The sequence below is a fragment of the Vigna unguiculata genome, chromosome 10 (genome assembly GCF_004118075.2).
Source record: "Vigna unguiculata cultivar IT97K-499-35 chromosome 10, ASM411807v1, whole genome shotgun sequence".
Classification (NCBI taxonomy): domain Eukaryota; kingdom Viridiplantae; phylum Streptophyta; class Magnoliopsida; order Fabales; family Fabaceae; genus Vigna; species Vigna unguiculata.
Window position 1 is genome coordinate 10,762,765 of NC_040288.1, and position 15,776 is coordinate 10,778,540.

The 15,776-nt window shown below is 31.7% G+C and overlaps 1 protein-coding gene across 1 annotated transcript; it reads right to left on the reverse strand.

Annotated features, from left to right (window-relative positions):
- Positions 1-14,234: 14,234 nt before the first annotated feature.
- Positions 14,235-15,348, reverse strand: LOC114167079 (metallothionein-like protein 2). The gene is made up of 2 exons (XM_028052011.1): positions 15,190-15,348; positions 14,235-14,699 (listed from the first exon to the last, which is right to left on the reverse strand). The coding sequence occupies exons 1-2, from the start codon at positions 15,252-15,254 to the stop codon at positions 14,525-14,527; spliced, it is 240 nt and encodes a 79-aa protein (XP_027907812.1). The 5' UTR covers positions 15,255-15,348; the 3' UTR covers positions 14,235-14,524.
- Between the last annotated feature and the right edge of the window lie 428 nt (positions 15,349-15,776).

Genomic DNA, 15,776 nt, shown 5'->3' on the forward strand with positions numbered 1-15,776 from the left:
ATTGAAGACCACTAGGTTGATCCTCGTGGCGAACTCTCCACTTTCGTCGGATCAATTTCTCCAATTAAGAAAGTTGGTTTTCTGTTCTTTTCTCATGATCAATTGATCTTCTTGTTGCATGTGAGTGATTCTCACTCACATGTGGTGTCTAAGTCATCTTTGTGAGCCTTTGATGATTTGTGGTTCTAACGGTATGGTCCTAATCATGTTGTGTTGTTCCTAGGTTTAGTGTGGGCATCCTATTAATTTGAAGGAGGTTGGTAAATTGCCTTTAATAGAAACAATATTTGAGTAAATTGTATGAATTTACTGTGATTTGATTGTGCATATGATATGTTGAGTGATATATGATGTGTGAATCATGGATTTTAGGTGTGATGATGCTTACTTTGGAATATTGATTGATTTGTTATTATATTTGACATTAATTGGTACTGTTGTTTGTGATGAATTTGGGTTTGGTATGTTTTTTACATTTAGAATGACTGTTGGACTGCTTAGAATGGACTGGAATGAAATAATTCTACAGAATTATGGAGACTTGTTGAGTGAGAATATGCTTGCTGAGCGAATCCAAATTCAGGGTGCTTACTGACTTTGTAGTCACTAAGTGAAAATGTAGTTGTTGAGCGGATTTTTAAGGAAGTTACCTCTATGAGCTCTAGTGATTATTCACTAAGCGAGCCATTCGATCGCTGAGCGAGCCATTCGATCGCTCAACGAGTGGACAGCTGTGAAATTTTTGCCTAGCGAATAAATGATCTCGTTGAGCGAATACATTAGAATCTAGTAGTTATTTTTTATGCTAAACTTTGGTGTGTTATGGCGAAAGTGAATTACTACATATATGACATTATTGGTTTATATCATGAAACAAAGGTATGTTTTGAGCGGTTGTAGGGTATTTCCCGAGGAAGAAATCCAATTGGTAATGTGTTTCACTAGAGTGTGTCTTGACAATCAGTACTAATCCATTTTGTGAGTCTATTCTGAACTCTACAAGCTATTCATACTCATGTAAAGGAGAATGGTTAGGTGGTGAGAGTAGCATGAAGTCTTGTCATAAGGATGATTCCATTATTCTTATGATCATGAAAGGGATTAACCCTGTGTGTGGTAGCTCGCCTCACTACACCAGGTTATATGACCACAACTGCATGGCTTCGCTAGTCTGACACAAGTGCATGTATCCAGATAATATTGAGTCTAGAAGAGTTTGCTTTATAACATGACATGTTGTGTGGTTGTGTTATATACTTTGAATTTGAAAATTTATATGTATATGGACTGTTTTATAATGCATATGTATCATTTTATTCATCTAGTTTACCATGTTTGTTTTCTTTGTTTGTCTTGTGCTATCTTATTTTCTTTTGTTGTGATCACCAATGTGGTGAGCAGGGAATGATGTCCGCCTTGACGCATCAGTGGATGTGGAGAAGTCTTCAGCTTGAGGCTTGAGTTAGTTGAATAGAAGATGCGTAAAGTTTTGATAGAAACCTTTAGTGGTTAAATCTTTAAGTTTATTCTTATGTTTGTATAATTAAATCCCTTTTGGATGATTGTATAAATATATTATATAGGTGTGTGTGTGTGTGTGTGTGTGTTTTATATGTTGGTTATGTATTATGAACTTCTTTATTTAATAGTCACATATTATTAAATGAGATGTTACAAATTACATTATAATATTTAATATTTAATGTAAAAGAAAACACAATTTTACAACTCGAAAAATTAAAAATTGTTCCTGCAAAACAATACAGATTATCATGAGACATAAATCTTGTCTCACCTAATCTTCGAATCTCTCGGGCGGATACTCTACGATCTCGCTTGGCATGTCTTCATATCCAGCTACTGGATGGAACATTAGGGAGGTTACCTGTAGGAAGGACTCCAATGATCAAGTGAGCAAGAGTTCTAGAAGTCAAATATCAATTTTCAGTATTAATGAATGCATATCTTTAATTGCTGGGGTCCACCTGTATTTATAAAATATTAATCACAAATTACCTAGCTTAGAGGTTGAGCCTGTATTGGGCTCGTTGGGTCTTCTTTGGGCTTGTGTGGGTCTGATCAGGGTCCAAGTATCAGGCCTATGAAACGATGGGTATTATTTCCTAAGTTTAGAGTAGGTGGCATTTACCGGTATGTAACCTTAGCCATCATGTATGTATTATTTTTCTATATAGTTGATCAATGATTTATAGCAAATAGGACTATAAGTTGATGGATAAGGCTGGGTACCTCACCTGTCATATCTACCTAGTATAGTACAAAAACAATATAAAATAAAATAATGTATACAATATCTTTTAATTCCATAAGGCCTTAAATTTTTTAGATATTGTTCGGATTGAGACCACCTTACTAAGTTTTTACTAACCATTTAAAATGTAAAGTATTATTGTTATTTAAAATCCTCACCTCACTTCTTATATATATATATATATATATATATATATATATATATATATATATATGTGTGTGTGTGTGTGTGTTTTATACGATGGTTATGTATTGTTTAGATAAAGTGTTTGTGTGATATTTTCTTAAGTAATTAAAATATATAAATGGAAGATTGAGAAAGAAAATAAAAATATTCATATGGTCTAAAAAGATCCCAAAAATAATGAATATATTTTACTAAAACAGCAAATCACGCAGAGTGGTTATAATAAAATCTATGCTAACTAATCGTAATAACTCTATTAATTATGACTAGAAATATTAAAATGGATATGATTAGATTAGAATTTCAATGAACTCTGATAATTAGACTTGATCTCGCAGTAGCCATTTCAACTCCCTTTAAAAGATGGTTTTAAATTTGACAATTAAATAATATATAAATGTATTTTAATAGAATAGTTTTTAATACAATTATTGATTTTAAAAATGGATCGGACCTAACGAACTAAGTAACGGACTAAGTGAATCATAATAAAACAATAGTTTAATTTACATTAAATTTTAGATTAAATAGACTTTTTTATTTCACTAAGATGCATTTTGTTTTTTCAATTTTATCTTATTGTTTTGAATGTTAATAATTTAGATTTTGTTTTTTCTAAATGAGTTCATATATAGTTTTTTTTTTTGTTTTTTCAATTTTATCTTATTGTTTTGAATGTTATTAATTTAGATTTTGTTTTTTTTTAAATGAGTTCATACAGTTTTTTAGTAATGATATTAGAATAATAGTAACAATAATTGTTACATCAATAACATACATTACATATCATCCATACTATGTATGAATGATATGTAACTTTAACAATAAAATATGTCATGTCATATTATTTATTGTTATTATAAATATAAATTTGACCGAAAGTGATATGTTGAAACTAAAAAAAATCAAATTGAGATCATTTAAAGTAATGCATAAAATTGAAAAAAAAAAAAGCATCATAATAATAAAATAAAAAAACTATATAGCCTAAGTTTTAATGTTGGAACTTTTTAGATTGTAAATATATTTTTAGTTTTTAAATTTAGATGTAAAATTAAAATTTATTTATTTTTAAATGTTTTATATTTTAAAAATAAATGAATATAGTTCTTTAATATTATTAGGTAAAAAATATTATATTCATTTATTTTTTAAGTTTAATGTCAAAATTGGAAGAGTGATAAATTTCAATTTTACATCTAAATTTAGAAATTAAAATCATATTTAATCCACCACGTTCTATTCATTTTAAGATTTATAATTAAAAAAAAATTAATAGTTGGATTGGCCTAAGACTTCAACTATTAGGAGAAAAAGAAATATGATATACTACTACTAGTGTAACAGAGTTGCAAATTAAACATGAAAAAGAAAAGATAATTGTACTACACGAATGACATAACCACTTTCTTCCCACTTTCTTATTCTTCATTGTACTCTCCCTTTCGGTTTCCTTTTTCTTTCCAATCAAAGACATGATTCAAGTCTTGTGGACATCTTCCATGGTCCACTTCCTCAATTGTGGTCCAATGAAATGATGTTTTTTAAGCATTATGCAGTACAATGATGCAAATCTTAGAAAGCCTCTATGTCCAAATTTAACACAAATGAAGTCTTTTACCTTTTAATGTCAAAGAACATTTTAAGAAGATTTTCAAAGTGAGAAAATTTTGAAAGTTTTTGCAATAGTTGTTTCCTTATACCAAAAGTTATGAAAACAAATATTTTGTTGATTCAAACAAATTCTTGGGTGAGGAAAAGAATTAAATGAACTTTACAAATTAAAATTAGTTTAATATAAGAGAATGGGTAGAAGTTCTCTCTTGATTTTTCTAAATTTTCAAGTTAATTTTGATTTATTGTTGTAAAAAATACGTCAAAATATAAGAAAAGAGAGTTGAATTGGTTTAATTTTTTCTGCAATGTTTCATAAATATTGTCTAATGATACCTAATGATATGGAGTAAAACACTTGTTTTAGACTTTGTAGATGTTTTTGTAAAGACCTTCAAAAACTTCGTTTAAAAAATATTCTTCGTAAGTGACACAAATGAAATAACATGCAATATTAAGAAGATGGGTAAGGAAACAAATACTCGAGATGGGTAAGGACTACGTTCAATTCTCAATCAACAAATTGAATTCTACTAAGCAGACTAACATTGCATGTTACAACACAAGTATTCTTTCGGCTAATAGACACTCTTGACTAACATATACAAGTATTGTTTCATAATGTAGTAATTCTTGGTTAACCCATCATGTATTCTTCAAACACTTAGCCACTTCAACTAAAAAGCAAGTTTTGTTTTATAATGTAACACTCCTAGCTAACCCACTAAGTATTATTAGTCACCCTTGGCTAAGACAAATGATTGTCTAAGATGTAATCAAAAGATCCTAGGATTCGTTCATTAGAGAGGGTAGTGTCTTTCGATGTGTACAAGGATTAAACTCTCTCTTCTCATTCATTAATGGACACAATAGTGTTCTTAACAAGCTTTTATGGCACAACAATTCTAGAAACGTTTTGGCACTTTTGCAATGTGAACTTGCTGCACTACTTCCTAAAATATAGATTTCTATAGGTGTTGAAGAAAAGAGTCCTAAATCCTTTTTTGGCCATTGAGTAGTTTTTGCTCGTTAGAAAATCTTCCTTGCATCTAAACACCTTGAATGTAGATGGTGCATTAATTGTGCTTTATACATGTATTAAATGATTTTGTCCTCTTCAAAGCAAGATCTAATAATTGGTAGAGCTTATCAAGTCTCTGTCAAAGTGAATTTACTCGATATTGTATAAAGCATTGAATCGTACAAGGCAGATAGTGTTTTCCAAAGTTGACAAAGCAAGCACTAAGGCGATGTTGATGCATAACAACTTTATATTCCAAGAGATTATTGATATCACATATTCTTTTTTGAATCTTCTTGGTAGACGAAGGAAACTAACATTCTCCACAACATAAAATAAGCACAAAGATATTTTAGGAAGTACAATGTTAGTTTATGACAACGTATGTATTGTATGAGAACAACAATGCTTATCAAATATAAAAGAGATTGCATAGTGATGTATTGTCTGACAAACAAAACACTTGCATTTTACTTTTCATCTTACAAGTGAAGTATGGTCATATTTTCAACTTTGTTGTTTGACAACACTTAATCAAAACATAGTTTATTGGGTTTTTCTCTAATAGTACCCCTTTTTCATGGTGCTTAAAACAATAAAGTTTAACATGATATTTTCAAAAACAAGGTTCAAGTGATCAAATTTCCACAAACAATTTTGAACACTAAATAAACTGATAGAATGAAGCATAAGTTTAATGGGTTGTCAAAATGTTAAAATTGAATATTGAATTCTTATTAAATCAAATCATATCAAGATGATATAACCTTTAATCATTTGAGTACGAGCTGTTAGGAACAAGGCAATAAAGGAAAGAATAAAGGAGAGAAAAATAGACACAGAGAATTTAACGTGGTTCGGCTACAATGTGTATGCCTACGTCCACGACTACACTAGGAAGTATTTGTATTTTTGGTGTATCTAAAAGCTTTACATAGAGTCTCTTATATAGTAAAATAGAGAACCACATCTCACTATTCTAAGCGATGTGGGACTAAATCAAGCACCATAATTCTAACAATTCTCCCACTTGGGGTTTGATTTACATTACCACCTAGTGTAGTGCCTTCATCATCAATCTTCTCGAAGGCCAGTTGAGGCAATGCAAAGCCTCAACTTAGTTGTTGTGACAGTCTTGGTCAACATATCAGCTGGATTCTCTGCACCTGGAATCTTCAATAAAATCAAATCTCCATCATTTATCAAGTTTCTGATAAAATGATACTTCAATTCAATGTGTTTGCATCTAGAGTGAAGAATTGGATTTTTAGCAAGACAAATGGCACTTTGACTGTCACTGAACAATGAAGGTTCATCTTGCCCTTTTCCTAATTCTTTTAGAAGATTCTTCAACCATATCATCTCTTTTGCTGTTTCTGAGATAGCTATATATTCTGCTTCAGTGGTTGAAAGGGAGACTCTTCCTTGAAGTTTGGACTTCCAACTGATAGCCGTGCCACCCAACGTAAAAATATAACCTGTTGTGCTCTTTCTACCATCCAAATCACCTCCCAAATCTGCATCAGAAAACCCCTGTAAAGTGAGATTACTTTTTTTAAAGGACAAATGCATCTTTGAAGTGCCCTTCAAATATCTCAATATCCACTTCACGCCTTCCCAATGCTCCTTTCCGGGATTGGATAGAAACCTGCTCACAACTCCCACTGCATGTGCTATATCAGGTCTGGTGCAAACCATAGCATACATCAAACTCCCTACTGCAGATGCATATGGCACTTTAGACATGTGATTTTCTTCTTCCTCTGTCTGAGAAGATTGCCTTTTCGAGAACTTTAAGTGAGTTCCCAAAGGTGTATTCCTGGTTTTAGCATTTCCAACATTGAACCTGCTAAGCAATTTTTCAATATATTTTTCCTGAGATAAATTTAGAATACCTTTAGATCTATCCCTGGAAATTCTCATACCAAGAATTTGCTTGGCTGGACCAAGATCCTTCATTTCAAAATTTTCTGACAATTGTTTCTTCAACCTGTCAATTTCTGCCATATTAGCACCAGCAATCAACATGTCATCAACATACAAGGCAAGAATGATATAACTATCAACATATTTCTTCACATAACAACAATGATCTTCTTCACATCTGTGAAATCCTGAGTTTCTCATAAACTCATTAAACTTCTTATACCATTGTCGCGGTGCTTGTTTCAACCCATACAAACTTTTATGAAGCTTGCATACAAGATTCTCTTTGCCTTGTACTTCAAAACCTTTTGGTTGTGCCATAAAGATTTCTTCCTCAAGATCTCCATGTAGGAATGCAGTTTTCACATCTAACTGCTCCAGATGAAGATTTTCTGCAGCTACTATACTCAAGATAACTCTGATGGTAGTCATCTTGACAACAGGAGAGAAAATTTCTGTGAAGTCAATTCCTTGTCTCTGTTGGAACCCTTTCACTACGAGTCTGGCCTTATATCGTTTGCTGCCATCTGGTTCTTCTTTTAACCGATAGACCCACCTGTTTTGCAAAACCTTCTTTCCTTCTGGAAGCTTGGTTAAAGACCATGTCTTATTCTTCTGAAGAGACTTTATCTCATCTTCCATTGCTAGCTCCCACTTAATAGATTCACCTCCCTGCATAGCCTCAGCAAAATGCTCTGGCTCACCAGCATCAGTCAACAACAAGTAATGCAATGAAGGGGAGTACCTTTGTGGTGCTACAATGGTTCTGCTAGACCTTCTAGTCGGTAATTCAGGAGTTACTGACTCTACTATCTGTTCAGGTTCTGACCCAAACTCTGACTCGGGCTCTGACTCAGGCTCTACATCTATATTCTGCCTTCTGTTGGCTACATCACTTTCTGAAACTTCTTCTAATGATACCTGCTCTGGCTTTTTATTTGCATCTGCAAATTCTGCAGTCCTGTCCTTATAGAACATGTTTTCATTAAAAGTAACATTTCTACTTCTGATAATTTTCTTGTTTTGGTCATCCCAAAACCTGTAGCCATACATGTCAGATCCATAGCCAATGAAATAGCATCGCTTTGCCTTAGGGTCCAATTTATCTCTACTATTAGAGTTCAACAAAATATATGAAGCACAACCAAAAACTTTCAGATGTGAAAGGTTTACCTCATTTCCAGACCATACTTCTTCAGGTAACTGATAGCCTAAAGGAACTGATGGTCCTCTGTTTATGAGATAGGCTGCTGTGCTTATTGCATCTGCCCAAAATACCTTGGGTAATCCTGACTGGATTCTCATACATCTTGCTCTCTCATTCAAGGTTCTGTTCATTCTTTCTGCCACACCGTTTTGTTCTGGTGTTCCTGGAATCGTCTTGATCATTCTGATCCCATTCTCTGAACAAAACTCCTTGAATTGATTACTGTCATATTCTCCACCATTATCAGACTTCAAACATTTAATCTTTAAACCTGTTTGAGTCTCAACCTCCTGTTTCCACCTTTTAAACACAGAAAACACATCAGATTTATTTTTAAGAAAATAAACCCATACCTTTCTTGTAGAGTCATCAATGAAGGTTACGTAATACTGTGAACCTCCAAGAGATTTCACTGGAGCTGGCCCCCAAACATCTGTATGCACTAGTGCAAGTCTTTCAACTTTAGATGACTTACTTGTTTTGGAGAAGCTAACCTTTTTCTGCTTTCCAAAGATACAATGTTCGCAAGGTCCAACGTCAACATGCTTCAAGTTAGGTATTTTACCTTTTGAGACCATGAGCTTCATTCCTTTCTCACTCATATGCCCAAGTCTCTGATGCCACAAAGAGGAACTGTTGCCAACTTCTGCAACTGATATCATATCCTCATCTGCAATCATGTAAAGAGATCCTCGCTTCTTTCCACGAGCAACAACAAGATTACCTTTCATTACTTTCCAGTGTCCATCTCCAAAGGTGGTGTAATGCCCCTCATCATCCAACTGCCCTATAGATATTAAGTTTCTCTTTAAGGCTGGAATATGTCTGACATTCTTCAAAGTCCACACACTTCCATTAGAGGTTCTGATATTGATATCACCTCTTCCTATAATATCAAGAGATTTTCCATCTGCAAGGTAGACCTTCCCAATCTTTCCTGGAACATAGTTAGATAATAGTTCTAAAGAAGGTGTAGTATGAAATGACGCACCTGAATCCATAATCCATGAATCAATAGAACTATCTAGACTACATAATAGTGCATCTTCAATTTCATCAGTTGCTGCATTTGCTGATTGATCATCATCTTGCCTCTTGTTGTTGTTCTTCCTTGGAGCCCTACATTGACTTGTAAAGTGACCCCTTTTCTGACAATTCCAACAAGTGATATCCTTCCGGAATTTTGGTTTTGATTTCTCTCTAGACTTTGATCTGCCTCGGCCTTGGTTTTGACCTTTCTGGCTACTTCTTCCTCTAGTTTCAGTACTCAATGCTGAACCGGAACTAGAACTGGAAGATTCCCCTGAACTTTTCCTGCGAACATCTTCGCTTAAGATCAGGTCACGAATGTTATCAAGCTTCAACTTACTATTACTTGCAGAATTGCTAACTGCAGTAACAGTTGCACTCCAACTTTCCGGAAGAGATGATAATAAAATTAATGCTTTCACCTCATCATCAAATGTTATCTGCACTGATGTCAACTGCGCAATAATTGTATTGAATTCACTAATATGATTAGTAATCGAGTTACCTTCACCCATTTTTAGGTTGACTAGCCTGCGAATCAAATACACTTTATTGGCTGCAGATGGCTTCTCATACATATTTGACAATGCCTTCATCAAATCTACGGTTGTGTTCTCGTTCATGATGTTGAACGCAACATTCTTGGCTAATGTCAACCGGATCACACCGAGTGTCTGCCGATCTAACAAATCCCATTCCGCCTGCTCCATGTCAGTTGGCTTCTGCCCTGTTAAGGGTAGATACAACTTCTTCTGATACAGGTAGTCCTCTATCTGCATCTTCCAGAACCCGAAGTCACTGCCATCAAACTTCTCAATCCTCACCTTCCCTTCTTCCAATGCCATTGCTCTTGCTGCTTTGACGAAAGCTCCTGCTGCTTTTGACCAAAGCTCCTGCTGCGGCTTTTGACCAAAGCTCCTGCTGCGGCTTTTGACCAAAGCTCCTGCGGCTTTTGACCAAAGCTCCTGCGGCTTTTGACCAAAGCTCCTGCTGCCTTTGACCAAAGCTCCTGCTGCCTTTGACCAAAGCTTCTGCTGCCTTTGACCAAAGCTTCTGCTGCCTTTGACCAAAGCTTCTGCTGCCTTTGACCAAAGCTCCCACTACTTCTCTAAACTGAGATCCCCAAGAAGAAAAAATAGAAACCAAATCTTTTCTGATGTGGAAGATCAGACAATGCTGCAACCACAGAGCATACTAAGAAAAATGGCTCTTGATACCAATTGTTAGGAACAAGGCAATAAAGGAAAGAATAAAGGAGAGAAAAATAGACACAGAGAATTTAACGTGGTTCGGCTACAATGTGTATGCCTACGTCCACGACTACACTAGGAAGTATTTGTATTTTTGGTGTATCTAAAAGCTTTACATAGAGTCTCTTATATAGTAAAATAGAGAACCACATCTCACTATTCTAAGCGATGTGGGACTAAATCAAGCACCATAATTCTAACACGAGCATAACAAAAAATCCAAGTTGTGAAAAACAAAAATAAAACAAGAATAGGGGTTGAATTATGTTTAAAAATTTGTGCGATTTTTTTGCTTGTATAGTTTGTGTAAGAACTATTAGACAATACGTAGATAGATATAAGATAATATATTAAAAGCTTTTGCAAGTATGATTTTGAATTTTCCTTCCCTTTTTAGTTAGTTGAACAATTATAACGTGCAATATAAAAGATCAAGCAGAGAAAAGATACTCATATGCATATTGATTGTATGATCATGCAAACTACATATTTTTTGAACCAACCAATGAAGTTCTACTAGCATGCTAACTCTCCCAAGCACAAATAAGTACTCTTTCGGCTCCCAACCAATTTTAGTTGGCCTTGTTCAAGTATTCTTTCCACATGCCACTTATGGGTTAACTAAATATTCTTTTTGACAAGCCACTCTTGACTAATACAAACACAGAGTTTGAGTGACTAAAAAAATAACAAGTTTAACTAACTAGATGAGCTTTAGAGGGTTAGGTGACTTGAAGAGAGGCTCAACACCAAAAGAAACCCTCCAAGAGAGTTAAAGAATCCACTGAACACATTGCAAAGAGGCTAAACATAAAGGAAACCTTGGATATGACAAAATGTCATCAATTGAGTGAAACATACCAATGTTGATTGCAAAGTTTTCAGAGAGAACAAAGTAGTTTGAATCTATAAATAGAGAGTAGATAAATGTCTTAGACATTGAGTCATAAAAAGCCAAAATTAGATATAATTCTATATTGTAATATTGTGTTATTTGGTATTATTGCTTTGCATTGTAATATCCTACCAATCACAAGTAGCTAAGATTCTTTATGTTCAAATTGAATGGAACAATAATTTCCTTGTACTATCTTCTTGTTTATGCAATTATACTCAAATGTTTATGTCTTCCATTTGATTTGGTTTTTGTGTTTAATTCTTGAACTAGAGGGGAATCTTTGAACTTGATCTTAGATTGGAAAATGATTTCATTATCTAAACTAATTTAAATCATCCAAAGAAAGCAACTACGAGGAATGGAGTTGTATTTTTGGCCTCCATTGTTTTGACTCTTGATGTAGGAATTTAATAGCTTTGTTAAAAGGAATCGAGTAAACTAGTTTGAGATTTAGATAATCAAGTAAGAGGTATCAACATGGCTTGGCCTTATAGAACAAGGAAGGCTATGACATATATGATCAGTCTTATAGAACAAAGAAGGCTATGACATATATGATGAGCAAGAGTAGCTACCAAGAATGAAAATATATCTAGCTACATCATCCAAAGAGAAACTATTGAAAAAAACGTTGTATCTTTGAAACTGGACATTCATAAAGTAACTAGGTAATCTTTCACATCTCATAAACCTAATTTATCCTTAATTATATTATGAAATAAAATAAAATATATATCAAAAGTAACTAAAACTTCAACACAACAATATTAATATTTTTTTCTTAATATATAGCTAATAAAGGGTTATTTCTTGATTAGTAACTGATAATATAATATGATTTCATCCAATAACCAACTTTTTAATTTCCATCCTCTACAAATTTGTCTAGACAAATGGAAAGTGATTTTGTCTATAGTTAATTTAAAATAAAAATTAAATTTTACAAATATTTTTTTATTTTTGTAATATTGTTACTTCTTTGATATTTTTATGCTTATATTTATTAACTAACTTTTTAATGTTCACTGTCTAGTGGTAAAAAAAATAAAAACACTTGATGACTCTATATAATTTAAGGGAAAAAATATTAATAATAGTGATTATATAGAAAAAAGTAAGTGAGCATACAGTAATTGCTTTTAATGTTGACTTAGTTTATCTTTTTATTTGTAAAATATAACTAAAAGTAAAATAATATATATATATATATATATATATATATATATATATATATATATATATATATATATATATAAAACCTTATATATTATTATATATATTTTTTAAAATTTTAGAATACTATTAAGAGTAAAATATAAATATAAAATATATACATGAAGAAGAAGATAATGTTTTTATATATTGTGATATATTATACATGAAAAGTGCGTAAAATATCATAATTATTAAAGTTAAAATTAAAATATCTTTAAGACAAAATTTTAGACATATTTATTATAATTTTCTCAGAGTTTCTATTAGATAATTGAATATTATAAAAATGACTTTATGTAAGTTAAGGAAAAACAATATTAATAACAATTATTCCACAAAAAGAAATAAGTAAGTATACCGTAGTTATTTTAATGTTAAAATATCCTTTTATTTTAGAAAACAATCAAAAGTAAAATAAAAATATTAAATTTATATCTCCTTGTATATTATTGTATATTTATTTTAATTTTAAAATATTATTAAGAGTAAAATATGAGTATTTATATATATTTTTGTAGATATTATGCATAAAAATGGTTTTTATTGCATAATAATCATAATGCTTAAAATTAAAATTAAAATATTTAATAACTAATTTTTATGCATATTTTATTATAACATTTCTAAGAGTTTCTATTAAATAATTAAATAATTAGAAAATTTATTTTTTATGTACATTATTTTTTATAATCTTTAATATAAAATTTAGTAAGTTTTTTTAATTAATTTATTACAATAGTTATATTTTATTTGTATTTTTTTAATATAAAAGATGCATATCCACGTATTCTTGTATTTTTACCAGTGTACACGGTATATTACATTTATTTCCACTAGTGTACCTGCATATACACTGCTGTGTATACAGGGTACAGTATGTTTTTTCCTTATATATTTTTTAAAACTCAAATTTTTTTAAGAAAAAAATTTTATTTAAAAAGAAATAATCAATGAATTAACTGAAGCTTAGTCATATAGTTTTTGTGAACATTTTAATTTTTATTATAGACATTTTGAAATTTATTGACCTTATTATATAACTATCAGTTTTGTAACTTTTGTTTGCATTTTATCACTTGCACATTCACAATCACGCTTTCTTTGAATCTCATATTCATTAAATCCTTATTATTTTTTATTTAGGTTATTTTTATTTTTATTCTAAATCCAGTAAAAAATGTATCTTTCATAATTCTTTATTTATCCTTTCTATTTTTATAATTTGAAAAATTATTAAATAATAAAAATAATATTGTGCAATGTTATAGACATTAAAATATTTCTTTTGTTTCAAAATAGAGACCCGACTCGTAATTTTAATATTCACATTATGAGATTTTATATTTAAGAAAAATTAATTTTAAGACTCGTCATTAAATATCAAATTCTACTTTTAGTGATGAGTAGCAAATTCAAAAATAATCTAGTCATTAACTTTGAATTTATCTTGCTTTAACATGTATCACCTGCCACTAATTAAAATCATCTTTACCAACTTTTATATATATATATATATATATATATATATATATATATATATATATATATATATCTTACTTACTAAACAATAAACTGGTGGAAGATATAAATAAAATACTTCAACTGTGAAATGGAAGAAAAAATGTCTGACCTGAGAGGACTTTCTTTTTTATAATATAATTTTTACTTTATTGTGAAGCAGAGACTGAATGTTCTTTACACAAAACCAACAAAACAACCATAGCCTGAGACATTCACCACAAATTACACATAACATATGAAATTGCTTGAGACAAGCCAAGACCATGAAAACCACTGAGGATGTTACATTAAACACCACACAACACAACAAACACAAACACATAGCTATTATTCTGCAACTAATAGATCATAAGAACTGTCTCTGCTTCATCATTTCTTCTGCACCTCATTTACAGTTGCAAGGGTCACAGGTGCAGTTTGATCCACACTTGCAACCACCGTTCTCAGCTCCAACATCCATTTCAGCACCATCGATGTGGGCCTTCACAGCTGCAACACCCAAAACAAGAGTCTCTGTGGTTGTTTTCTCTGCATAGCTCAAATCCGGGTACATCTTGCAACTGCATCATTTAAGAAAGAGCATTAGATCTTTCGTGTAACACAGACCAGAATCTTTCAAGAGAGAGAAACAATTGTGTGCATGGTTTATTCCTAAGGAACTGCATAGTTCAATGGTTGAGATGTGAATGAAAATTAAAAATATTTCTCATTTTCTCTTTTTCATCACCTCAAATTTGCATCTTTTCCCAATTTCTTATTTTCATGTATTTTAGTCATCTTGGTGAAGAAGGTACCCAAAAAACCAATGAAAACCCCCCAACCCAACAAAAGTTTCCCCATAACAAAAACTCTGAAAGTTAAGTCCTGGGAAGATATTAGAATCCAGCCATTGAAAAGCAAAACCACCATAGAATTTCATGCAATTCAGTTAAAATAGCAAACAAAATTACCAAAACAATCAACAATCAGAAGGATTAAAAACAGCATTCCAGCAAATCAGAGAAACACGCCACAAAAAGAAAAGTGTTTGAAAAATGAAAAAAAAATTACCCTCCACAGTTGCTGCCACAACTGCAGCTACTGCCGCACCCACATTTACCACTGCAGCAAGACATTTTCAGATTAAAGCACAAAGAACAAGAAAATAACACTGTTTACTACAAGCACAGATTGAAACTAGTTATTTTGGCAAAGAAACCTGACCCCAATTTATAGCCAGAGGTGGGTTTCGGATTCACATATTAACCGTACACGTGTCAGATGAATCTAAAATCGATACCAGTCATCTCCGCATTCCGATGTCACCTTAATAACTCGTCCGTTTCCAAGGATCTGAGAGTTTGCATTGAAATGCTTTTCTGAACTATTACTCTTTTCCGTTTCTGTAGATTGAATTGAATTGAATTGCTTGGGAAGGAAAAGAGAGAGAAAAAATAGAAAGAAAAAAATAAGTTTAGTTGAATCGAGATAAAATAAAAGGATTTGGCTGAAAAATATATAAAGATAGAACGAAAAGGAAAAAATTTAAAATAGTTCTATTATGTAATGAATTATTGATACGATTTTTCTTATACATTATTGAAAAAGGAATGAAATTTAATAAATATATTATTTTGGATAATATATTTTTTTACAAC